General features: G+C 33.7%; 1 protein-coding gene across 5 annotated transcripts in view; it reads left to right on the top strand.

The window, feature by feature from the left end:
* LOC142337854 (uncharacterized) overlaps nt 1-27,321 on the top strand; it is a 113,239-nt gene that overhangs the window by 37,425 nt on the left and 48,493 nt on the right. For 2 of the 5 annotated variants that reach the window (XM_075387425.1, XM_075387436.1), the window contains exons 2-3: nt 13,282-14,201; nt 19,465-19,746. In XM_075387425.1, the coding sequence (XP_075243540.1) occupies nt 13,735-14,201; nt 19,465-19,746 (749 nt within the window). In that variant the 5' untranslated portion in view covers nt 13,282-13,734. Of the gene's footprint in view, nt 1-2,286; nt 2,370-7,392; nt 7,685-12,573; nt 12,650-13,281; nt 14,202-19,464; nt 19,747-27,321 lie in introns of those variants that run through there. The other 3 variants (XM_075387455.1, XM_075387446.1, XM_075387464.1) reach the window with 3 other exon arrangements.

Below are 27,321 nucleotides of genomic sequence, written 5' to 3' on the forward strand. Positions count from 1 at the left end.
AGAATTTTTCAAAAAAAAGGTGTTTGAACGAAAAGATAGCCTCCAAAGCAAATAACTCATTGGAGTAAAAAATGGTGCATTAGACTCGTGAGATATGACAGTATTAAGAAATTGAGTCCAGACGAACAGCAAAACCAAACAAAAAAAATTATTTCCAAAGACATGAAAGCAATTAAGTCCAAAAAGAAATAATCAAAGAGTTTCGTTTATTACTTTTCCAACGGAAGACCTTGAGACCTTTAATTATCCAGAAGATATCCTACGTTCACAAGAAGAAGGTAATTTATGACAAAAATCAAAAATTTATCTATTTTTTGTGTGAAAAACTCATGTCGAAGCCAGTAAAGTCATAACTAATTCTTTAAAAACATTAAATTTTGTGACATCATTCCTTTTTGACACTTTGCATCGACTATAATTTTGTCATATTTGGCATGTATTTAACGGGATTAGGTAACAAACAGACAATAAAGGGAACAAAATTGCGAAGTTAAAAAAATGTTTTTTTTTTATGTTTTGGAAAACAAATGAATTCAAAGTCATGAAAGCCATCAGCAATCTACTTATATCAGAATATTGGCCAATCTATTGTTCCATGAAAAGCCATTGAAACCGGGTAATGGTACAGAAAATTTCATACGACTAAAAAGATAATGTAAAAACGACAGTTAAAGACAAAATAAGAAAATTCAATTAAGTTCTTCGAGAAAGTATTATCGAAGTCATTAAAACCTCAAACTATATCGTTAAAGATTTTAATTTAATCAATTGTTCTTTATTTTGAACGCCAATAATGTGATATTTGAACTGTCAATAACGTGATAATGTGACAAAACTAGCAAAACGCGAAAAGTCGGTAAATACCTGAAAATAAAAAAAAATTTGAAATCTAGTGGTATCAAAGCCAGAAAACCATAAACTCAGGTGTAAAACCACGATAAAGATAGAATTTGACTTCAGTAGAAAGAAGAATTTTTCTTTCATTGGTGACAGTAAGCTACAAGTTGATCAAGTTAAGAGAAAAATGTAGGTGAAGTTCAATAAGCCATTAGTTGAAAAATAATTTCTTTTTAAAAGTCAAAACGACAATAAGTTTTCAATTAATAAATTAAAAACAATAAATTGGAGCGAGTTAGGAAGCGAATTGGACCTATCACTAGTGAGTTTTGATTTGAAATGTTCTGTTATTTAATTGACATATAAAAAAAATATTGAAATTTTTGAAAATAAAATAGACCAACTGATTACAATCCGAATTATTTTTGAACTGTAACCTTCAAAAATTGGCCCAAAACTAGCTCTGCTAATGCTGTTTGTCTATTGAGAACACTTAATTTTTCGAATGTTATAGATATAGATTTTTTGTTAGTTACAAAATCAAAAATAAATGCTGCGTTTTGATAATCAACGAGTAAAGTTAGCAAAAAATGGCAAAGTTTTAACTACGTAGCACTTGCAACGGAAGTTGAAGTAGAAATAGTCCCACTTTGAGTCTACAAAGATTATTTTAGTCGTGTTTGGGTGTGTACTTGCTGCAAATTTAATCAAAGTGGACTAAAGAAACTTAATTCGTGCAGTTTTTGATGAAAATGTCTGAATTTTGAAATATTTAGTCAGAATTTTCGACAAGAAAATTAAATAAGAATAGCCGACAATTTTTTTGGTCTTGAGAAATAAAATCAACAACACGTTCTTCAAAAATTTAAGAAATTTTAGCAAAATTGACGAAATTTTAGTAAAAAATTTACGGAAAATGTGAACAAAATCAACGGAATTCACTCTATTTTCTCAAAAGTTTTGACCACGATAACTCCCTGTAAAAAAAAACGAAAATCAAAAAATAAAAAAATCTCTTTAGTTCCATATTCTATGCTGGACAAGCTTTCTAATGATACCAGTCTCAACTCTCTAAGATGAATATATCGATCGGCTAAAATTGTCTGAACAAAAAAACCCATTTGAGTATATAGTTCCTCCCCCCCCCCCCTCAAGAGGGGTCGGAACAAAAATGATGCATAATTTCTTTATATAAAATGGCGTTAAGCAAAATTCTCTTCTTTTTGAGGATAACGTGGGAGTAAAATTAATTACTAAACTAAAATCTGTGCTTGCAGTAACCTGCATCTCTTGCTAAACTTTTGCAATCTGAACTAATTTTAGCTTGAATGTAACTCGCTTCCACCTTCAAAATTTTTGAGTTGGAATTAAAGCAGTTGTCATAAAAAGTCACGTTCTGTCAAATTTGACCTTCAATTACTATTCTCATTTACAAAAGTTGTCCTAATTAAAAGTCTTGCGGAACAATAATAGCATGAAACCAAAACAGCGGGACTTCACTACTGGATAATTTAGTCTATTGATGTACAGCGGTAGGTTTTATATAATATTTTCTGCCAATTTTTGTGAAATAAGTTTTTCGTCATCAATTTTTAACTTGGCATTAAGTTTATTTCAATTTTCAAGCTAATTTCATTATTTTAAAAGTAGGACGAAGTAGTTCTAATCAACTAGTATTTTAGGTTGCATTAGATGTGCTCACGGTATGAGTTTTCACGTGTGATGATTTTTTTGTTTATCACCAGAATAGTGATTGTGGGATGTTCCCAGTTGAGTTTGAGGGGCAAGCATACAATATCCAATCTCACTTAGTAAGGGGAGAGGAACCATATGCCCTGTTTTTTTTTCTTCAGTCAATTTTTGCCAATCGATGTTTGATCTGTAGACATAAATATTATCAATAGAAAACCCATCGAGCGAAGAATAATTGATTGTAAGTTTTTTGTCTTTTTTAAAAGAGTTATGGAGGTTTAAACTTCGATGAAAAATGTGCGCATTTCCGTTATTTTCGTTCATATTTTCCGTAACTTTTGCTCAAATTTATACAATTTTTGCTGAAAATAAATGCAGTGATAGCGATGGTGTCATTGTTTTAAACTTTAAAGTTAGGCGAAGGCTGGCGAACTGCCTAATCTGGCAGTTTTCTTACAATTTGGGAAAATATTTCAAAAATTCAGCTTTTTATTGAAAAAAAAATTACAAAAAGAAATTTTTCCGCAATTTGTCAAAAACTGGCTGGAGTTACAGAACTTAAATGTGCTGGCAAAATCTTTTAAAGCCTAATGGGGTTCATTATTTACTCCGTTTTCTACGAAAGTGTTCTGGGAAAAAATACGAAGTTTTTTCCACTGTAATGGCTATTTCGCTACTGGACAGATTGGTGATTTTGAAGTATTTGATTGCGTTGTTTTTCAGGACTTGCCCTGCAATGTTTTTTTCTTTTTACCCGTTCACGCATATTTGATTTTTTGATGGCAATTAAAAACTAACGTGGAAAAGTAATTTTGGTCATGCTTCTGTTACAAAGTGTTGAATTTTATGAGAAAGCTTTTCAAAACAGAGAAAATGGTGTTCGAGCAACTTTTCCGTTTAAATTTTACTTTAAGTACAGCAATTTGACGTCCTCTTTGTGGGAAGTGATAAATAATTAACAAATATGTATCCAGTTGATATCTGTTACTTTTTGAGGCTTGAAAACTATATGTTATGATTAACTTTTCAAATTATTGACTTTTATGTAAGTTTTGTCGTCTTGTAACTTGATCTGAATAGTAACAGATTCTATATATATATTTTCTACCAATAATAGAATTATCTTTTCATGGGTTATAGTTTCCAATTCCTTTTTTGAGCACAATACTTGTTTTGTACCAATATATGTTATACAAATATACACTAGCAAAACTAAATTACATTGATGAAAAATAATACCAATGCGTAATTATCGCTGTCATAAAACAAAAAAGATCTCGTCAATCATCTGAGGAAACGAGCTTAAAGTTTTTAACTAATGTCACATTGCAGCGTAATTGACCCACGCCTAATTTGATTGAAACAATTGATTTTGTAACTTCCTTTTTATATTATTCTCTTGATACAATATCATTTTTTTCGCTCAGTGAAAACAGAAAAAGATATTGGCTAGTTTTTAACGTTAATTGATAAAATGTAGAGAATGCTTAATATAACTTCGGATTTCTTTAACTTTGGTTTTCAAAAGCTTTGATTTTTGCTTAATATCCTTCACTCTATCTCTATGCTGTGTTTCTCAAAGTTATTGTATGCATATTGTTTTTTAGGAAATCTGTTGTGTATTTTTTGGGGTCATGTGCCTGAATTTAATCATTGCGTAATTTTCTCAAAAACTTTTACAATTAGGTTATCGGAGAAACGTACGTCGCCAATTTTCATTGTTTTTTTCTACTTCACTTGGTTATTTTCAGATATGAAGAAGCATATGGTTTCCCTAAAATGAAACTCTATTCTCTTTAGTCAATAATCAACTCATTAACTCTTATATACTTTCCTATACTTTTTATTAAAATTTGTTTTCCAGGAGTCGTCTTGATGCTTTTGCAGTCCAAATTATTTGATAGTATTGTGGCGCTGTCTTCTTAAGAAAGGAGATCTCAAACTTTTTGATTTTTCAATGTCAATGAGAAACCAAAATGTATTAGAGACCTTTATCATTTAGGAGTCAAAATGAAAGCAAAGCAGCCAGTAGTCCAAAGTTTAAAATTTTTTCATCAGACTTTGATTTTTGCTTAATATCCTTCACTCTATCTCTATGCTGTGTTTCTCAAAGTTATTGTATGCATATTGTATTTTAGGAAATCTGTTGTATATTTTTTGGGGTCATGTGCCTGAATTTAATCATTGCGTAATTTTCTCAAAAACTTTTCCAATTAGGTTATCGGAGAAACGTACATCGCCAATTTTCAATGTTTTTTTCCACTTCACTTGGTTATTTTCAGATATGAAGAAGCATATGGTTTCCCTAAAATGAAACTCTATTCTCTTTAGTCAATAATCAACTCATTAACTCTTATATACTTTCCTATACTTTTTATTAAAATTTGTTTTCCAGGAGTCGTCTTGATGCTTTTGCAGTCCAAATTATTTGATAGTATTGTGGTGCTGTCTTCTTAAGAAAGGAGATTTCAAACTTTTTGATTTTTCAATGTCAATGAGAAACCAAAATGTATAAGAGACCTTTATCATTTAGGAATCAAAATGAAAGCAAAGCAGCTAGTAGTCCAAAGTTTAAAATTTTTTCATCAGACTGTCGAACTTAAATGTGCAGTTTTTTCTGCTATCTGTTTGCAGAAATAGTTACTGAATTTTGAAGTTTTGTTAATCTTCGGTAGTTTTTTTTAGTCTTCAAACTCAGTTTCATTAACTAAAGGTCACGGTTGATTTCTGGTTAAACATGAACTACCCAAATCAACTTCTACTACAAAATATTACGTTGAAATAAAAGTAGTGTCGATGTGTTTGCTCCAAGAAGGTAGCGCAATTGTTTTTTTCTACAGCCGCAGACAGATTTAATGTTATCACCTCTGAGCTTTTGTTGTCTCCATCTGAAATGGGGTCTTCATTGTGTGTTAACAAACCCATACAATCGGGATATCAATTTTTGTTTGGTATAGTGAAAAGCCGCCAATTAAACGTCGTTGGTTTCTGACTGCAAACAAGTTTATGTAGTTTTTCAGTGGTTGAAGTTTAAGGTGCTTTCGCAAGCATAATTTTAGTTGAGCCAGAAATGATTACTACTGAAATTGGCTGAGTCAGCCTGTCAAACAAAATTCTGAATCTCTGCAATTAATAGGTTTATTATGTCAGCTAGTATAGCAATGCGCTGCAATGTTTTTATAAAAAATATACAAAAACCCCCTAACACTTCAACTTCGAGGGTTCCAAAAAATAATAATTTTTTTATTAATACGAGTTTGTAAAGCAAAAATTTGCTCCCCTTGGATGTTTCGATGGCGTACCCACACTTATAAGCAGCATTATCTATTATCTATAACGAGGTGTGGTTGCAGAGGAGAGGTTAGTGCAAGTCAAGTTCAGTTTTTGCTTGATTTCCATGACGAGAGAAAACTATGCACAGACGAGCCTCGCTATCAGCTATTTCGTTTTTCAGTAGCTAAAGATAAGTTAGCTCTTGTACATTTGAATGCTATCTGGGCACTATTTCGGTCAAATTTATTAGATGACTGAATAGTTGTTGATGACAGGATGAGCTTGGATTGCAAATTGTTTAAAATTATTTCACTTTCCACAAGCTTGCTGTCATTTTAAAACTTTTGCTTTAAATGTCCACTGTAAAATTTAAAAAATTTAGTTCGCACTTGTTGAATATGGGAATTTTTATGTACTTTTTGGAAATTGTTTTTAATGCATATCATTTTTAAAAACAATAAGTTGTTTCATTTGTTTTTTTTTTTTAAATTTTTTCTGCGCTCAGTGTCTGTTGATGGTCATTGCTCCTAATAAAATTGAGGCCCAGATATGAATCATTCGCGTTTTCACAGAAAACTGAAAATAGACATGGTGTCTTGTAAAATCGTTGTTCGATTTTGCCTTTGCCTTTATCTGTTAATAGGTTCATTACTGTGCTTGGCCAAATTTCTGGACCATAAAAACAGTTTAAAAATCCCCATTTGCGAACACTGATGGCCGATTTTGTTTGGGAAAAGAAAAGCAAATTTTGTTTACACTCTGAGTAAGCTTTCGACGCTTCTTAAATTTCTTTCTCTTTGCATTTTTTGCACTAGGTTGTCAACGTTGTGTACTTGAGGAATTTAGCTCTTCAAATCGGTCATTGCTAAAATTAGAGTGTGTTAAGCCGAAAAATATGGTTGATTAAAAAGTCAATGTTATGCCTCAAAAATGTTCCCAAGAAATGCGATTTGACAAAACTTGAAAATTCGAGTTTAAAAACATTTCATAAAATTCTCTCAGCATTTTGAAAGCACGTGTCGAAATTCAGTAAGCGATCTATTTGGCTGTTAATGCTATTTGTTTTCAAAAAATTGAGTTCGCCTCTATTTAATCCATTTTACCTAGGCTTATGAAATGGAACAGAACACTTCGGTGTATCTGACGGCAGACTTTTTTTTTAAAGAAACTATTAACGAATAATTATTTTTTGACAATACTGATTCCTTTTTTTGCTTTTTTGTTTCTCTGTTAGTTATATGAGTATCAACGGTGGTAATAGTACGAATTATGAGTAAGTTAGCAAATTGTCTCGTTGCCAAAAATGTGGGCTTCGTTACTTGAATACTTTTCCATATCCTCCACGTTTGAACAGCAATGATTTCACTACTAGCGCAAGTCCATATCTGAACGTCTGATTTATTAGTGTGACTTGGTTGAAAGCTCTGGATATCATTATTCGGGTCTTTTCCATTATAGCCAACTCCCCCTCCCCCCCCCCCCTCCACCCGCTATCTCGTAAATATGACACAAAGGGGACTATATCTTTGTGGTGGGAGGGACCCCAATATTCATTCGTTTGTTTTAATTAAGGCGAGCAAACTAATTTTAATATTTGGTGAACATTGTGATAGTTAATGCTGTTTACTTATGAGGCGGTTTGATTTTAAAATGAACCAATAAACCTGCTCAAAATTTACTTTCTATTGTTCTTCTGTAACCCTGTTTTGTTTCCTTGACTCGCCAGACCATCAGCTGAAATTCATACTTCAGCTGTTCTTTCATGAAAAAGAATCTTGCTAAACTGATATATTTCTTGCCTTCTCATTTTATTATTTAGATCCATTCAGTTCATCATGAGTTATTACTGCTGCACGAATCCATGAGAAGTTTTTGCTTCAATGTAACAATTTTTGAACTTGTCCCCAACTTTTCACGCTTTTCGCAATTTATAGCCAAAATGTTTACAAATCGAATTCTTTCAAATATCTAACCCACGCTTTGGTGGATTTATTTTACTTTGTTTGAAATAACGATTTTTGGAGTGATAAACTCTAGAGGTTTCCGTCCTCATCTAGGAGAAAAATGCAGAACAGAATCAGTTTTTGCATGAGACGGTTTAAGATTTGAAAAAAAACAAAACGTCAATTTTTTGTCACTTTTTTTGAAACAACTTTCAACTAAACCCTAAAAAGAATTAAAATTTGGGATACCGCTTTTAATGCTAACAATTAATTTCAAACCGCGCTCTTTTTTTTGTTTTCGTTAAAGTATTAATTGATGTGCTCAGTATCTAAAGATAGGTTTTAACTGTTTCCAAGTTAAAAACAAATTTTGAAGGAACTACAATTTTTTGATTTTGTTTCAACTAGTTTATTTTTTCTAATTAGTTTTCTCAATCCGTTTTTGTCTTATTAACTACAGAAAAATCACGCCTGTCGAACAATAATTGGTGGGCTCTATTTCTGAGGAAAAGTAATCTTTTGAATAACAAGTTTTTTGAAATATTTCAAAATTCTCAAGTGATCAAATATCAGGTGTCTAATAAAGATAGCGGGGCATTTACAAATGCAGTTAATTCCGTTACATGGCCCATGTCTGAAAAGTCAAATATCAATCTTTTTTGCGTTTCGTTGTGTTGAGAGACCAGAACGTGTCCCTACTTGTCACACATCATATAACATTTTCGACGATGGAATTTATTTTCTCGAAACGTGAAATTAAGTTATTTATAACGTGGAAAGAGCTTACATTTTGTCATATTTAGGAATGAATGTATTCAACTTTGAGTATGTAATTCGCCTAATTTTTTTGCCAAATTTTTGTAATTAATTCAGACCAAAATTGATCGAGACCAAAAAAGAGACTCAATTGCTTTTGTGAACAGAGCTATGGTTAATTGTGAAAACCGCTTATTATCATCATAACGCCCCAATAGAGTCAAGATAAAATTTCTGAAACTAATCTCCAAGTATGCTGGATTTATTTCATTCCAGTAAGTAGGTGCTAACCGTGGAAAAGGGTGACATGGAGTTGAGTCCCTATAGAAGGAAAATTAGGGACTTATTGCGTGGACATGAGTAACGAAAGGTTGTCCCAAGTTTTTACGCTGGCCCCACAAACACGTTCTGTGAAAAGTGAGGGAACTTATATCTAATTTTGGAGCCAATGTTATCTAAATTGGTCGCTCTTGTCCACACGCGCTTACAACTCTAATCTTAAAACAATTGTATGAAAAAGCACGACAAAATCGAGCGAGCATATATACTCAATTTCTCGGGCATCGGCCACGTAATGTTGTCTTTAAGAGCAAATCGTGTTTGATTAGACAATACGGGTTACTTTTAGTTCATTTTGCTGAGAATACTTCCTAGCTGAAAAAGGCAACAAGTAAAAATCTATAATTCCTGTTAATTTTTTATTTTTGTACATCTTTAGCCTTTTCTCCAATTTTTCTCCAAATAACACACTACACTAACGTAACACGTTTTTAGCGTTAAATCAATATTTCATGCATTTTATAAAAGCTTGATTTATGTGACAACATATAGGGATGATCTAAAACTGGAATCGGGGATCATATATGATAACTCTGATTTCATAGAAAGACCGTACTGAAATTTAACCGTCAGAATGGACAGTTTATAATCATATTTGATCCTTTCTGATCCTTGCATGAAATCAGAAAAGTTCAAACCGGAATGATATTTAAAAAAAATTTGTATCGAAATAAGAACGCCATTTCCCAACGCGATTAGATAAAAACACATTCTGTATTTAAAGTTCTGTAAGTGACGCACATCAATGTATAATTAAGTGAAGTGTGTAACCTTTTTTTAAAAAAATTTTTTACCGAAAAAAAAGACTTCCTGTGAGGATTTTTGGTAATATTTTTTAAGGTTGCTCTTTTGTATTGTTAAAGGCATTGAAAAGCGCCACTGTGACTCGGATGCGAGGTACCGAACGGGCGGAGCTCATTTTAGAAACAAGCAAGTTATTTTTACCACAAATTTCTTTTAATCAATTGTGTAATTAATCGATTGCCTTTCAGCGGTTGAAGTAGCAAAATTGATAGGAGTGCCTCGATCGATATGGTGTCAACTAGACTCAATCGCGCACAGGCAAGAAGAAGAATTAATTTGAAATGAAAGCGATACGATATGCGATGAAATAAGCATTTGGTTCACATACTGTACCTTGTGTGCCTACTTAGAGAGAGTGAAAGAGAAGGAGTTAACCATTTGTTGCGAATAATAAAGCGCTATTTAATGTACAGTAATAGTGTTGGTAACATTAATAGCTTCCTCTCTTTTCTCATTTTTTCCTGTTATGATAGATTTATGTCTATGGTTGTGGCACGTAGGCAGTTATGCTCACAGGTTCCTCCTATTTCTTTCGCTCAACGAGCCTAGCTATCCGTCTAGACGTAAATTAGTGATTCAATTAATCGGGAATTTCGACGGCCGTTTTTCAACAAATTGGGACCACGGGTTTAATTTATAGTTACCGTGATATTACTTATTGCCCCCGCCTCGAATGTCAAATGTTGAGGCTATCGGCTAATTTGGAAGAAATATTGATTTAAATGTTAATTTTAAGAGTTGTTAATTCACCGTTCTTTTTTGAAAGTTTTTGGCTGGTTTCTTTTTTATTATTATTAAATGTTAGAAATTGTTTCAAACGTTGCAGAAATTTTAGCTCGAAAATTGTTAACCTTTTTAAGAGAAAACTTTAGGTTATTTATATTTAATAAGCCCTCGTTGAGATAAAAAAAGTTGCGTAATTTACACGTGAAACAACATGTTAACGCCGAAGTAATTTTACGAAATCGGCCTCGCCATTAGACTAAGAGTTCGGCTTCGTCATCATACTCTTTTAATACCTCTGTTACTATATAAACATTGTTGACACAAGCGTAATAAATTAGGTGGTAAGACAATAGATCGAAAGTCAATAGGTCGAAAGCAAAAATGGGGACATAAGATCGAAAATTAAATTGTTTAAGTTGCGTTTTGGCCAATCACATTTGAGCGCTCATTTATTATACAGCATATAACAGGTTCTGTTGTGAAATTCTGTTCGGTTGTGATAGATTCATATGAAGTCCCATGGGCCACTAAGGCATGACCATGGCTCGCGAGGCATCGCCAGAATGTGGTAATTATTTTGCAGCTCGCAGATAATGCTTAATTTCAACCAATAAGATTAGAGATTGATTTTCGATCTATTGTCCCAACTTTTCTGTTTTCGATCTGTTGTCCTTTCGATCTATTGTCCGGTCACCAATAAACTAGTAGTCTAATGACGGCAACAGTTTCATAATTTTGTATTGTTGTAACCACAACGAGAGATGGTTAAACTTTACCACACGATTGTTTTCACCCTCTCGATGTTTCATTAACACGGCTTCGCCCACGAGTTTGATAACTTCTTAATAGCGATAACAACCGTATAGTAATATTGATTGTAAGTTTGTTCCGCCGTTTCATGCTCTAATTTTTGAAGTGATTATAAATAGAAACTCTTTTTTATGAAAAAACTTCATCGCTGAAAACTTTCTGCATTTTTTTGCGTGGCGGCTGTACCATTTCAGTTTTATAAAGTTAATGCGTCTTTTCTTTGTTTCCATAAATTGCTGTTCGTCAAGATTTTTTTTGGAATTTTGGCCTGGTTTTTCACCGGTTTCACCGGTTTAAAAGTTTCATGATTTTTAAATTGAATTAATTGGGAAAAATAAAAAATCCCGGTTTGGGGTCTTGGTGGTTTCAATAGATGGATTCAATAGACGTTATAAATTTATTGGGATCAGCAAAAAATCGATATATCGAATTTCTTGAAGGATTAGAGTAGTTTCATAAAAACAAAAACCAATCGAGGTTTTATGATAATTTCAAAGGGGACCAAAGCAGATGTCACAAATTGTGATAGAGGTCACAAACTGCTGCATTGGGAAGTAAAATTTGGCAAAAAATATAAATCTAATATATAAATTGACTTTGTAGTATTCAGAAGATATCTTAGAAAGATCATAGTGTGACTAAATGGTTGATTTGTCAAAATAGTAACTTAAAAATTGCCGCGTTGGGGACCCATAGAGCTTCATCGATTGATGAGGTATATTTCATAGTTTCTCCTAATCCCATCCATAGATCAGCAAATTCATAGAAGGTATAATTTCATCGATGTATCATATGTAGAAAAATCAGGAAAAATACGGGTCGATTGAAATTCGACCGACAATCGTACGTTTTCCAAAACATTTAGTGAAGTACGACTTTAGCTTAATATACTTTTTATGTCTCACTTTGCTCTAATTCTCAATTAAAAGCTTACAATTAAAGCCACTAATTCGCAATTAAAGCTATCAGAAGACGTATCGCTTCCATCATTCGTCAAACGTAACGATCAAAATACCTCTACGTCAACTGTTGCGTTACGACCTACGTTAATCTGCCTTTTAAGGCAATGTTACCCCTCAACAGTAAACGATATTTCCCCTCAGTTATAGTATTTTTTAAACAAAAGGAGGCAAATAGCATGTATTAATAGCAATTTGTATAATTGCATAACCTAAAGCTGATTTCAATTTGTAGCATTCATCTATACATTATATAACTGACGTTACCGCAAAGGCAGCTAAAAAGAGAGTTTTTATGTAAATTCTGTGTGTTGTACACGCATTACCATAATATCTGAGACAAAAAATCAAGACGAAAATGGAATTAAATTGCGTATCTGTTAGTTTAAACGTGAATTTCACTCTCAAAGGATCAACATTTGATGCCTAATTAAAATAAAATCCTCATTAGCGTCCTCTACCGTTGCTAGTGGGCTTGGAAAACTTCTGTCGTAAAACTAAGGAAGCCAGGTAATTTGTTTGCTACCTGGTAGAGTTATCACGGTATACGCTCGGGTAGCATACAGGCTCACTTAGCATAATTTCAACTGAGCTGCTCACCTTCAAGATGGAAGAAACATTTAACTAACACTCTTAGTCTTAAACTGCCTATTTTTATTCAGGAACTAATGGCTCCATTATAAGATGTTGCCGACAACAAACAAAAACGCTTGCAAATATGAAATTAAATAATAAAAATTTTCATACATTTTATTAGCGCTTTTGCACTACCAATCCCCCCCCCCCCCCCCCCCCCCCGAAGAAAATATACATACACTTTGCACATAACTGAATGTATGTATGTTCTATTACACTTGTTGACTTATTAAGCTAAAAAATTATACTCCATATACACACTAACTTCATCAGTTGAAGAGGCGTATATGTGTCTGGGAGAGGGTGGGGGTGGGGGTTTATGTTGAGGTGAGGGTCGAGGTTACGATTTGGGGTGATAAAGAGCGCAAATAAGGAAGCTAATTAAAAAATTCCCAATTTTACTATTTTTTTTCTAAAAAACAAGAAAGCTTTGGTTCATGGCTGAATATCAAAACCAAATACTCTACCGATTCCTCATTGGGCTAAATGAACGTTGTTGTGTTTAGGGTACGATTCCTACATTATACAAGCAGGCACCATTTATCAAATTTTCCAACTTATTTCGCAAAGAGGGACGTCTTAACAAAAGAGTTAGCTGCATTCTTCCTTATTCCCTCTGCTGTGCAACTTGTACCAATCTAAGTACGGCAAAATGAAATAAAAAAGAGACAAACTTGCGTTACTTTATAATTCCACGTTGCGTTTTTTTTTTCATTTATTATTCCTCACCTCTCATTTCCTCTAATTTTATTTATTTTCGGTTTAATTATAAACAGTTACAAGTTTAAAAATAGTTACCTTTTTCTTTACTATCTCATTCGCCATATTGGGTGATTTTTATTGGTATCCCAGAAAAAGCCACTTCCCAAGTTTCAACGCAAATAAACTAATTTAACAATCATTTATTAAAAACTCAAATTTTATTGCTTTGGAAGATCGTGAAAAAGATACCTTGAAAAATGAAAGACAGTTACGCTCCATTATCAACAGGTGCTAACTTGTCTAGTTATAAAAACGTTACATTGGGTTATAATTATGATTACGACGGGATAGGTCACGGACCCCCTCCCCGAACAATGGTAATTTCTGGTCTTCTCGCCCTCATGGGCTCAATTGGCAATGTTGTGGTATTGCTAGTCTACAGTAAGAAAGAGCGCAAATCATCAACTGATTCTTTGATAATAGTGCTAGCAGCCAACGATTTGATCGCTTGCTTGACTGTTATTCCAATGGACATCATTATTTGGATGTCTTCGGAACCCGATGCAATGGGGGGATTGGCCTGCGCTGTTTACTTTTTCCTATTCCATTGTACCTATTTTACAACCCTGTTCATACTTATCTCAATTGCTTTGGAACGGTGGCTCCTTATCTGTCATCTCTACGAGATCAACACTCAGCTTATACGGATCCAGAATGCTATCATGTAAGTGGAAAAAATCACCCAATGCGAGGTTCCTGACCCAAGTGACCTCTGATCATACCATCTTGGATTGCTCACGCACAAAAATGTGCGACCCAAAGTTCACGATTGCACACGCAATTAGATAACACTTGGGTCTGGGAAGTCCCAGACCCAAGCGTTACCTTAACAAACTGTTACCTTAACGAAACAAGGAAACTCGATAGTCAATATGTGTTCTGACATCAGTATTAGTCAACACAAGAAAGTGTAATTCTGAAATTTATCTGAGGTAAAAATGCCACAATATATATATATATATATATATATATATATATATATATATATGTATGTATGTATGTATGTATGTATGTATGTATGTATGTATGTATGTATGTATATATAAATACTATATATATATATATATATATATATATATATATATATGTATATATATATATATATATATATATATATATATATATATATATATATACATATATTTGTTTTTTGGTAGTTTTAGGACTGAGTCTAATTAATTAAACGTCTAATTTCTTATCTATGGAGCTCTTTGTGAAACTATTTGTATCATTTGATACCTATTGTGTTTTTCGCTAATATTACTCGATAAATTCACAAATATTTATGATTTTTTTTGGAATATGGACTTTATTTCTAAATAAGACTATTTCACTATCATTTGGAACAAATATTTGTTTTAGTGGACAAGCAGCAAAAGCAAGAATTTTGTCGGTTTGTTTGTGGAAAATCTACGATCCTAAAATTATTTGGATTGTATTGGGTTTCCGTCCTGCTTTTTAAAAGTTTTTTAATGTTAACTACAGACTAGAATGAATTCATATCCCACCTCAATTATTGACAGATAACATTCATTTGCGAATGAAAGCCATTAAATAATTTATTTTCAGTGAAAAGATTATTGTTTTTCGGTTCCAACACACGTAGCGTAAAATGGTTCTGCATGTATGCATTGTTATTTCGTTGTTATTCTGCTTTTATTCTTCGTTTGATTTTTTCTCACCAATGACATGTACAATTGGTTTCGTCAGCATATAGAAGATATTATACTTAGTTTTTTGGTAGATGAAAAGTATTAGTTGGAAGCTTATGGATGGTTATGAGATTTAAAAAATTGTTTTCAAATAAGTTGAAGTCTTTTGAAGTCGCGGGTCGTTTTTTAGTTGTACGACAATATGGATAATGAAAAGTCTGAATAATTGTCTCCTTAAGTAAGAATGAGTCCATTTATTATTTCAGTTGATACCTTATAATTTTCATGACTTTGAAGTTTGTTGTTTTCAAAAAGACTAAACGAACTTTTTAGCATTGCCATTTTTTTTGCTTCTTGTTAGTGAAATATATTTGGAAGACTAACTTCATAGAACAGTATGTTTCTGAAAAATTGTTCACTTTCATACAAGTATTTCCTATTGAATCTTATCTATTATATTTTGAACTTCTCACTGAGTTGTTGTAATTCGACATTGAGTTCAGCATACGGAATTTTAATTTTTTAAAAGTTCGCGATTCAATAATTTCAAAAACAAGGAGTTTCAAAAACAAGTGACTATAATGAATAGTTACAATAAATTTAACACATTCAAGATAATGTCTCCAAAGTAAATGTTTTCATGCGCTATTATTAGCAGAATGGGGAAAATGCAGTTGTTAAAAGAAAATCAGTAAGCAGAATCCCTGACAAACTATTAAAAGCGAAATTACTTTATTATATGCCAGCTATCGCCAAAACTGTTTAAAAAATGACGAAAATGAAGGAAAATATGTGTGTTACTTCGAATGTTATTTAATCATTTTGATGCAAAAAAAATGGGTACAGAGGAAACTGAGCTAAATTAACCTGAGAAGAAAAATTTTTGTATAAATTAGAAGAGATAATTTTAGTCTACCGACGCATGCCTGTATTTTTTGCACAGTAAATTATAATCATCTAATGTAAACCCTTCACCTGCTTTTTGTAGTGATCGAAACAAGACAAGAGATTGAACTTCAGAAAACGAAGTAATCACAATCAAGCGAACAATTGCCAAATTCATTATCAGTTGAATAATAAAGGTCAGTCGGTGTTTTTCATGCTCGCGAGAAGATCCAGTTTTCAATTTATTGTTTGAGAAACGAATACAAATGATTTTTGTTCGCTAGGAGTTAAATTGATCACAAGCATTAAATCAACTTTGAGTTGTGAAAGGGCAGAACAAAATATCTTTTGCATGATGATATGACCTCCAAATTTCTCCCAAATCTGAAGTTTTCTGTTTTTTCTGTTATCAATCCTTATTTTAGCAAAGTCTTCTAGTTAAGCATCTGTCTTGTTGCTTCTTCGTTCTCTGCTATTTAGTACAAATTGTTCCTATTTCAAAATGAAATTTTAAACAACTAATTTTATATGAGGAGCGAAAGACTTGCTAGAGCGTATCAAAAGTCTGCTCGGCAGATTTACTTGCGATTCATTTTTTGCAAATTCTTATATTGAACTTTATTGTTTTTATCCCAAGGCATTGCTAACATTTAGAAACATAATTGCCCACAAGGGTTTAAAATTGGCAATTAGTAAAATAGACTGGGGAGCATTTAATTAAAAGCAAATTTTTCCTTCTCTCAACATTTCAGGCGTTTTAGCAATTGCAATTTTTTTTGCAAAAATACAATGAGTCCATTTATTAATTTTCCCGCAGCCATAATCATATTTGAGATATTAGCGTGTAGGCGAGTCACAATATCTTCGAATAAGCGGACAAATCTAGCAAATCATGCAAAACTTTTTTGTGTCATGCAGACTTTTGACACGCTCTAGCAATTCTTTTGTTTCCCATGTACAGTTAACTGGTTGTTTAAGAGTTAATTTCGAAACAAAAACAAATTGCACTAAATATTAGCAACTATAAAGAGTATAGAGATCGGAGTAGCAAGAAAGGGAGTTGCATGAATAGAGATATGAATATAGTTACTTATTTAAATAATTTGAAAGCCACGTTCAAATATGAGACCAATTTAAGCTCTTGCATTTAATGTCTCATTGCTGTTTAATTTCAGTGTATTATTTAATGTCAGCGTATTTCATCATGCGAGATAACATACATGATCCTTGTAATTGTTGATTGAATGGTTACCTTGAAATTTACGAAATGCCAAAATACCCAATGCCATAATACCAATTTATTCCCCTTCAGGGTTCCATTCAAAAATCCGATCACATATCACATTTAAGTGGATACTATCAGTGTGTTGAGACAGTTTTATATGAAGTTTCATGGGGCCGCTGAGGCATAGTCAAATGGACTAGCCTTACATTTAAAACTTGGTAGATGCTAATTACCTTCTAAATTCGGTTTCGGAAAAAACTCACAGAAAAAAACCCATTTAGTTTTAAATAAGAATTAAACCCGCGGGTCACAGCCATGCCTCGCGGGGGGTCACAGCCATGCCCTAGTGGCTTGTAGGACTTGCGTTACAGACAAATGCCTTACCAAATGGAACTTAAAATAGATTAACACAAATTCAACAAAATTGCTAATTTAGTGCAGAGGTTTTTTCAGAAACTAGTAAATACTGATCTGTTTCTATCCTTAAGGATTTTTCAGAAATTAATAACTGCTTATCACTTTTAATGCAGAAGGATTTTCCAGAAGTTAATAATTACTGTTAAATTTTTGCACATAGGTATTTGTCAGATATTAATAAAGCAGTTACTCATTCTTCACCAAATGAACGCCTAGTGTACTTTCGCGTATATTGATTTATTTTGCGAGCTTTGCAAGTTGGTTTTTTGAGTTAGTTCTCAAAAATTTTAAAAATTTTTAGCAGGTTTACCTAAAAGTCATAAATGATCTTTTTTAACTCTAATGTATATAGAAATTATAAAACTAAGTTAGAAATTTCTGTTTAAATTATTTGAATGAGGTTGTCTTCTTGAGTAAATATATAATAGACAATCAAATTTACAATGTACAAAAATTTAATTCAATTTGTATAGTTTTTATAATTGTGAACTATGCAGTTTGGAAATTCGGTGCCGTGGGCTCATCATTTTGTTGTTTCCAATGCCGTTCGGATTTGTAGCCGTTCGGAATGTAAGTCATTTAAAGTCGAAAAGTCAATAAATGAACATTAATTACTTGCTTTTTTATGAATTCTAGGGGACGTAGCGTGTGGAAATTGAAAACCTCAAACTTTGGAATATCGCACTTTTAATGTGCTTAATCTGAGGGACAAGTTTGTCACAAAATTTTACGAAGTGGCCATTTTGTGAGTTTAGTGACAAAAATTGAAGCATTTTCTAATTTTTTTGTGACCTTATTTCCTAATTTTAGCCAATTTTACATGTTTTAAGATACAATTTTTTGAAAACGATGATTCAAATGGACCGAAAGATCATCCCAATGTGGTCCTGGCGCTGTTCTGTAATCTGGTATGAAACTATTACAACCGAAAAAATTATCACGACCAGAATTGAAATTTAACATATCGATTTATTTCGCTGGGCTTTTTTTCCGTGGGGGGGGGGGGTGTATTTCTCTACGTAATATAATTTATATCTACGTAGATTTGCTAAATAGTCGTTCTGGTAATTTTAAGGATACTCTAAAAAACTTCGGTAATTGTCTTATTAGGTATTGTGTCATTCGATATTTTGCACTGACACCGATGCAAAAGACACCGTTCAAAAATATTGCTATCAGATATGTTTTAAGTTTGTTCTACTATTATGAAATTTATAAAAGTTATGCGAGACCTAGTATAGTGGTCATGAATCATTATACCTAAAATCAGTAAAAATTAGTTTTTGTATTTTTTAATCGAACAAATACCTTATCACATATTTTGGAATTGCACTTAATCACACATCTAACCATTTTGCTTCAGAGTCACGTACTGCAGTATTGAATTCAAGAGTGAAGACTTGCTTATCTTTGTGTTGAAAATATTTTGGAACACCGGTCTACGAAATACACCCCAACGGAAAAACCCACTGAAATAAAACGACACGGGAATGAACGCCCATGCCATGGCAATGTTAACATTGAACTCGCGGTCGCGATTATTTGTTTGATTGTGGTGGTTTCATATCAAGTCTCACGGTTCCTGCGCTGAGGCTAAATGCGCAGCTCTTTTGCAGTCAAGTGGGGGTTATTTAATTCGGCTTGGGTTTATTTCCATGGGGGGGGGGGTTCTTATATGAAATTTGCTTTTTTCGGAAACATTTGGAACACACACAACAAAGATGTGTTATTGACCTGTTTTTTTTCAGGATTATTCTGTCAGCGTCTGTGGTGTTGAGTGCTATGAGTGTGTTCTTCTGCATCGAAATTGCGTCTCACAACATACAAGGTCTGGACAAGGTAGGGGAACTTCTGATTAGCAACGGCACCTCTACCAGTTCTACCAGCATCGCTACTAATGGCACTGTGAGTGAGTTTGAGAATGTCTATCAAGTGGGTTCTCTCGACTGGTGGATGGGAGTGGCAGCCATTGTACCGGACTACGCAACATTTGTGATTCTGCCGACAGCTGTGATTGCACTGTCTATCATGTAAGATTCATTGTTGACACTCCCCTTTCCTACAGAGGAACGCCTATGTTACAAAATTACAAAGTTTTCATGCTTTTGTTAGTCAAGTTAATCATGCGATATCAAACTCATTTTTCATAAATTTTCATTACCAGGCAGCGCCCCTATCTCTTAAAAATGGACCATATTTAGTGGAAAGGGGACATATTTAGTGGAAAGAGGACCTATTTAGTGGAATCTAGGTTCACTCATTGGTCGCCCGATTCCACAGCATGGCTTTGCGGCATTTTGTGGAATATTATGTTCTTGCGCTGTACATCCGGCTCAACAATATAAACGCTTGGATTGATTTCACAAGATTAAAGCGCGCGCTTTGAACATATTTATAAAAATTCTTTTCTACTTTTTGTGTGGATCTTCTAAGATTACGTGCGCTTCATAATCCACGGTGGTAACTTGATTAAGGTGGTGCAAATTGTAAGATGCAGGGAATTGTTATAACCAAAATTTGTAAATTAGATAAATTAGGTCAAATCAGACAGGTTAATTAGGTGTTTGAAGTAAGCGTTCTTTCTTAAAGGGTTATTGTTTCGAAGGCGCCAGAGAGGGGAAGTGAGTGATATATCTTAAACAAACAAATTGATGAACAAAAGCATATTGAGCTGTGGATATATTTCGTTTACTTAGCAAAGTTGTATTTGTGCATCAGGCCAAAGTCGAAATGGGTGATTTAAATTAAGAAGAGAACTAGAGAGCGAAGATTAGAAGTGAACTGGATTCTTTGAACAGAATTTGAATTTCAATTTGAAGTAACTAAAAGAGTGATTTCGAATTTGCAAAATTTTTGGCAACTCCAAACTTGGTTCACTCAACTCTTTAAGTTATATTCATCATTGGACTCTGAAAATTTGTGGGATGTTCACCTAATGATTGTCCATGTATAATAGGGTTGTGCGGCCGGTTACACTTTTTCGGTCTGAGTTAGTTATGTAGAGTTTTGTTGACTTGAAGTAAATAAAAAGGCAATTTATCAGTTTTCCAAATACCCTCGGGTAAAAAGTTGTCCGACCCCCCCCTGGGATGAGAAGGAGTTATTGGTTGATAACTGGTCAATGATGAGGAGGAACCCCTAATGGTCTTCTATTGCGAGTTTAATTTTCAGGCCAATTCGACCACCCAATGACCAGCTATTATCACCGGAAGTAGTGTGATTTGAAAGTTTTTAGGTATTTTACTGTCAAATATGACTGTTTGAGTCAGAAATAATGGGATTAATCAGTCGTAATGTAATATACGTATAAATTAAGGTTTTTGCATGATCTTGAGAAGGGTTTAGCACGTAAAATGGCGATTTTTAAGTATATTGGTAACAAGGCGGCTCGTTAATGTGCGTTCGCACATGATGTTCCGACCCGAGCTCATCTACATTTTTGACTAAAATGTCAACCAAATCAAGAGATAACAAAAATAGATGTTTGAGTTTAAAACAATCGTTACACATTCTATCTACTAATTGAATTACTAATGCCATGCTTCATTACAGCACCAACGTGACCTGACATTGAAGAGACTAGAAAAAAAATAGCACCAACAAAATTTTGGCGGCAAAAAATGAATATCTAAATTTAAAAGCACCTGGTAACAACGTCAAAATGCAGTCAGATAAAACCTTAACTACACAAGTTTACCTTTTACTAACTATACAGCAGATGAAAAGTTTTCTTAACGAGACTAGGTAACAAGCCGACAAAAAGAACGAACAGTGAGGCGAAACTTAAAAATTAATCAACATTTTTTGCACCAAGAAAATTCAAAAATCTTAAAAAACATTGGTTTTTAATAAAAAAATCCTTGATAAATTACTAAAAAGTCATTACAAAACCAAAAGCACCCGTCTGTGGTCAGACTATGCCATAGAAACAAACTAAAGAGAAACTCAAAAAATTACAAACGATTTGCGAAAACACAAACCTTTGCTACCATTAAAATCAATAGCTATCATCTGAATATGTATTTTTAATTCAGTTGTTATTTCTGCTATTTCAGTTGAAGGATTTATACTGAAAGATTAAATAAGTTTACTTGGGCCACATTTAAAAACCATTGGGATCTGTTATTACGCGATTGTTCTGAAGGAAGAGAAAAAGAAACGCAAAAAATGGCCATTCAATAAACGTTCAGAAAAACGAAACAACAGTGGCACATAATATCAATATATATGTTATTTCTTGAAATACACGAAATTCGATGGGACATCTGATTGATGAATAGAAGTTAAATTTGACGAAAGGAACCTATTCGCTATATACTGAATGTTTCGAGCAACATCATTCATTCAGTCCTCAATTACAAGCCTATGAGATCTGTGAGCAATTTACGGCTACCTAAAGAACAAAAACAGCGAATTCAGGAAAAAAAATTGAGCGACAAAAGGGTCGAAGGCATTAAAAAAATGAACTTTTCACTAAACACTCTTCAGTTTTAAATTAATTTTTCAGGAGCAATGGGAAAACCTTTTTTATCAATATAATTTCAAAAAATCAACAAATATAAACAAATACATTAGACGCACGAAAATTGCGGGAAAACACGTATTATCAACGCCATTAAATTCATTAGCCTTCAACGGAAGCCAGTATATACAATAAATGATGCCTCGAGGGGACAATAAGTTTTTTGCCAATCGTATTTCATCAATAAGACCTTACAACAAGTTAATGACTATGAAAACAACAACAGAGAGAGGCAAAAACCACAAATTCAGTAGAAAAGTGTCTGAAGAAAATGTCGAAGCAACTCAAATCATAAGCTCTTCCCTGAAAACTTTATTTATGATCCGTTGAACTTCTTCCCTAAACCAATAGGGACTCTCAGCAGTAAGATGATGTGATAAGATTTCAAAAGGATCGAAAAACAAAATAAAGTACCCAAAAAAAATATGAATTCTCGTGGCATTGATGTTTTAAAACTAATAGGTAGAAGATAAAACCGCTAACCAGATTAATTTTGGCTATAGTAGAACGGAAATGGATTCTGTTAGAACCAACAATGACCAAGAGTATTCACGAAAAAAAATTAGGAATGGTTGAATTTCAAAAAAGCTTCGAAAAATTATTTTTAAACCCTTAACAGCCAGTAAACTCAATCTTTCATCGGAGCTCAATGACGATGCTCAGATATAACCCATAGGCAGGAAAATGATGTCTGTCATGTATAGATAGTTAAAAAGACATCACAATAAGTCTTATGACAGAAAACAATAACAAAAACAGCAAAAACTAAAATTCAGTAGAAAAATGCGAGAAGAAAGTGTCGAAGACAATTAAACCATTAGCTATTCTCTGAAAACTTTCTCTGTGATCCACTGAACGTCCTCTCTAAGCCAATTGGATTACAATAATCTTTGGATAATGTGATAAAGAGTTCAAAAGTGACCAATAATTCAAAAAATCCAAAAAAAAAATTTAAAAAAATTGAAATCTTTGTCATTGAAGTCATATAACCAATAGCTAGAAGATAAAACAGCTAAACAGAATATTTTTAGTCGCAGTAAAAAGCAAGCGGGTCCAGTCAATACTGAAACTCACTAACAGTTCAAGAAAAATTTAGGAATTGTTATTGTTCAAATAAAATTTTTGAAAAATGATTTTTATTTTAACAGACATTAAATTCAATAGCTTTCAACGGAAGTCAATAAAAACGCTCAAAGATGCCCCGGTGGCAGTACATTTATGTTTGTCATGCATAGGTATTCATTATGAGATCACAGTAAGTATAATGACTATTAAAACAACAAAAAAAAACAGGAGAAAACCAAAAAATCAGTAGAAAAGTGCAAGAAGAACGTGTCGAAGCCATTTAAACCATAAATTTTTGTTTAAAATTTTTATTGGTCATCCACAGAACATCGTTTTTAAGCTAATGGGAACTGTCAATATTTGGATAATGTGATAAGATTTCAAAAGTAACCAATAATACGTAAAAATCCAAAAAAAATTTTAAAAAATTGAAATTTTTTGTCATTGAAGTCATATAACCAATAGATAGAAGATAAAACCGCTAACCAGTTTAATTTTGGTTGCAGTAGGAAGGAAGAGGGTGCTCTCACCCCTGGACTGACTTACAATTCACTATAATAAGATTATGATTCTTTAATATTCAAAAAAAAATTCAAAAAATTATTTTTTAAGTCTTAACAGCCATTAGCCGCCCCCTCAATGAAATAGACATGTTCACTTAATGCTCATTATGGAACATATTGCACTGTTAGTCAATGAATCCCTACCATAGGACTCCAAAAAAAATAGTAAAACTTCAAAAAGAAATTCAAAATTTCATTCAAAATTACGAAAACTCAGAATCGAAGCCAAAAAAAAACATGAGCAATTCATTGAAAACGACGTTTTTTGTTCATTGCGCTTCATTCGACTATAAAGGAGTTTTGTCATTAATAGAACGTCGATATAAAATGTGACTTGTCTCTAGGTGACTTAAAAAAGCAAAAAAGAGAAAAGTTTTATTAAAAAAAGGGCTCTCAATTAGAGTTCGATTTTTTTTTGATAGTGAACTTCCCTATGAGACCAGAACTAGTCTTTCTATCGCCTTGCATTCAACTTTTACGAACTCAAAATTTATTCTTTTTATAGAAATTTGAAATAATGTTTTCGTAAAAAAGATCTTAGTTTGAAGAAAATTGTACTAAAAGTGAACAATCATGCTAAAGATCCCATTGTTCACACAAAACTTCAATCCTCGATAACTCCTCGAAAAAAACGAAATTCAAAAAAATCTTTTTACTTTTGAATTCTACGCTGGACCAGCTTTTTAATGATACCACTCACATTTCTCTACGACGAATATATCGATCGGCCAAAATTCACTGAACAAAAAAAAAACCCATTTGAGTATATAGTTCCTTCCCCCACAAGTGGGGTCGGAACAATTATCACAGGAATGTAGTTAGCACCTAAATTAAAATAGTATTTTTTCGAAAAGTTGAGGTCGGATTGACCTGAAAATTGGGGGATAGACTAAATTGGGTACAAGGAATCCGATTTTAATGTCAGATCTGACCGCACACCAACCTGCACGGAATTAGCGCTCGCCGGTGCTGCGGAACGTAAAATTTGAATTGCTCGTGGAGTATTGGTAGCAGCCTTATGATTTTTGGAGGGTTAGTGTGACCTTTCAAGGGCTTGCGATTGGTGATATTTTCAATCCCAGATTCCGAACGGAAGTCGGTGCTTCGGGACGACCCGAGTGCCGAAAACCGGAAATTGGCCTTTTTGATCCGTCGAATGACTTTGAATTAGTTTTAATATTATAACCTGAGACTGTTAGTGACAAAAAAATAATCACCCCGGTCATATTTGAAGAACTAGGATTTTTCAGGTTTCAGCACCCACGACTCGTTGAAAAACTTTCGAAATGCAAACGACTCGCAACGGCTGATCCGTTGGTCATGAAACTTGGCAGGCAAGTTGGTGGCACCCTATAGTTACTATAAAACCTTACCCGGAGACGTTTTGAGTACTACTTCGCAAGTTATTAATTTTGGAAATTTGGGGTCATCCGGGATGTCGGTGAAAAAAGTGCGCGGTCATTACTCGTGTTCTAGTGGGAGTTAGGCCAGGAAATTTTGTAGGCAGGTGCAACTATGGTAGGACTTTCCTTGACAATGATTTTTTTTATCAACTTGACCACTAAATTGGAGGGGTGACCTTTGAATGGCACCTAGAGATCAAATTTTTGGGCTTTTAGGAAGTGTAGACTTTTCGGCGGTTTTCAGAATAACAAATGCTCTTAGTTTTTGGGGTTGAGTTTAGTTATTTATTCAACACATGATTTTTGACAAGTTCTGACAGGGATTGATTGCAGCTAGTTAATTTGATAGGGGAAATAGAGGAATAAGAACTTTTCAGAGCAACGTTCAAAGTTTACTAAGCAAACACTGATTGACATGTCAAGTGCATATATGCGATAAAGCGGAGTGCGTTTGTTTACATAAGAGTCCAAAGGTTGTGTACTTAAGATGAGGAGAAAGTTGAACAATGGTTGGTAGCAGTTGAATGACAGAGCATAATTTGATATTGGTTGTTTACATAGCAAACAAAGCTCTCCTACAGAAAATGAAATGTTTAAAGTGTAAGTTACAATGTTTACTTAAGAGATTAAGGTTTGTTTGCTTGAGATAAGAGCGTATTGGTTGACTATAAATTGAGATGACACGGTGAGAGAGACAGAGAGAGAGAGAGAGAGGAAGATTTTGGAGTTTTTGGGAGAACTTCAGATGTTTGGATTCGCACAAGCAAAAGATAGTCGTTGGTTTAGTGGGGTTAAACTTTAAAAGATAGTGTAAAAAGCAGGGAAGAAATTGAGAGTGAGATTGAACTCTGGAAGTTTGTAATCGCAAGACCAGTTGGGATACTGTGAGCTGTTTTGATTTTGGTTCATTTGGGAAGTGAACCACGGATATTGCTTATATTATTGTAATTACTACTATAAATTGTCCTAAATTTGTCTTTTCCATTGATGTGCAAGTAATTCTCTTACATTCGTTATCCATATAACTAGAATTGATATTACGAGCCTGATTGTGAATTAACTTATTTCAAGGCAATCTAATTTGCGACAGCTTACAAGAGTGGAAGAGGGGAAATCGCAGAGTAACAAAGTAACGCTTGCTTCACCAATTCAAAACCTTTGGTTTTTTTTGATCAATTCCCTCACTGTTGGGCCTAGCAGAAATTCAGAAGAGGACAGTGGCGCTCCTGGGTGGACTCCGTTTCTTTGTTACTTTTTGCTTTGATTATCTGATTAGTTGGAGAGCGTGCGATATTTTTTGTCGGAGAAACAGCTGAGAGCGCAACGAAGTTTGACTTACATTTTGGATTTGGGTTATCAATAGTTTGTTTATGTTTGGTTATCAATTGGTGAAGCGTTTTCCTTCACCCGGCTACGAAATTTGGGAAGATTGGCGCGAGCATTATTTGGGCACGGGCATGAAGCTGGGATGGACGGAAGAAGAGATGATGAAGTGGTTGCCTACAAAATTGTGTGGGTGGGCGTTGAGTGCAGTAAGTGATTTGTCAGGAGGTTATTGGTGGTCGATTCCAGGGAAGCAAGCATGGACACTGACACAGACGCTGCATCAGTTTGACACACGATTGTCTGACAATCCACTTTTTTATGAGCGAAGCTACAGTTTGTTTATTAGAGGGAAAGCGGGAAGTAGAGCGGAATTCCTTGGAACTAGCAATACTATGGATCAGAGAGTGCGATAGCAAAGTTCTCAAAGGCAGATGATTGATACAAGTAGACACGTTGACACTTCTTTAGTGGATGAATTGCAGCCACCCGGCAAAAGTTCTGAAGGGTGTGGATTTGGGTTCCGCTGTGGTGTTTCAAGAAAAGGAGCTTTCAGTAAAGATCTGTTTGGAGAAGTGGAAGATACGAGAATTACTGAGAGTAGTAGTAGAATAAGAATTCCAGGTTACGGCAATGAAGTGCAAACTGGAACTGAGGTGGAGTTTACGGAGGAAGTTTGTGGTCGAATAAATCAGGAAATTTATAGAGCAATGCTGAGCGAATATGAAA

Source organism: Convolutriloba macropyga, chromosome 1, assembly GCF_964194025.1.
Source record: "Convolutriloba macropyga chromosome 1, txConMacr16.3, whole genome shotgun sequence".
In the NCBI taxonomy this organism is placed as follows: Eukaryota; Metazoa; Xenacoelomorpha; order Acoela; family Convolutidae; genus Convolutriloba; species Convolutriloba macropyga.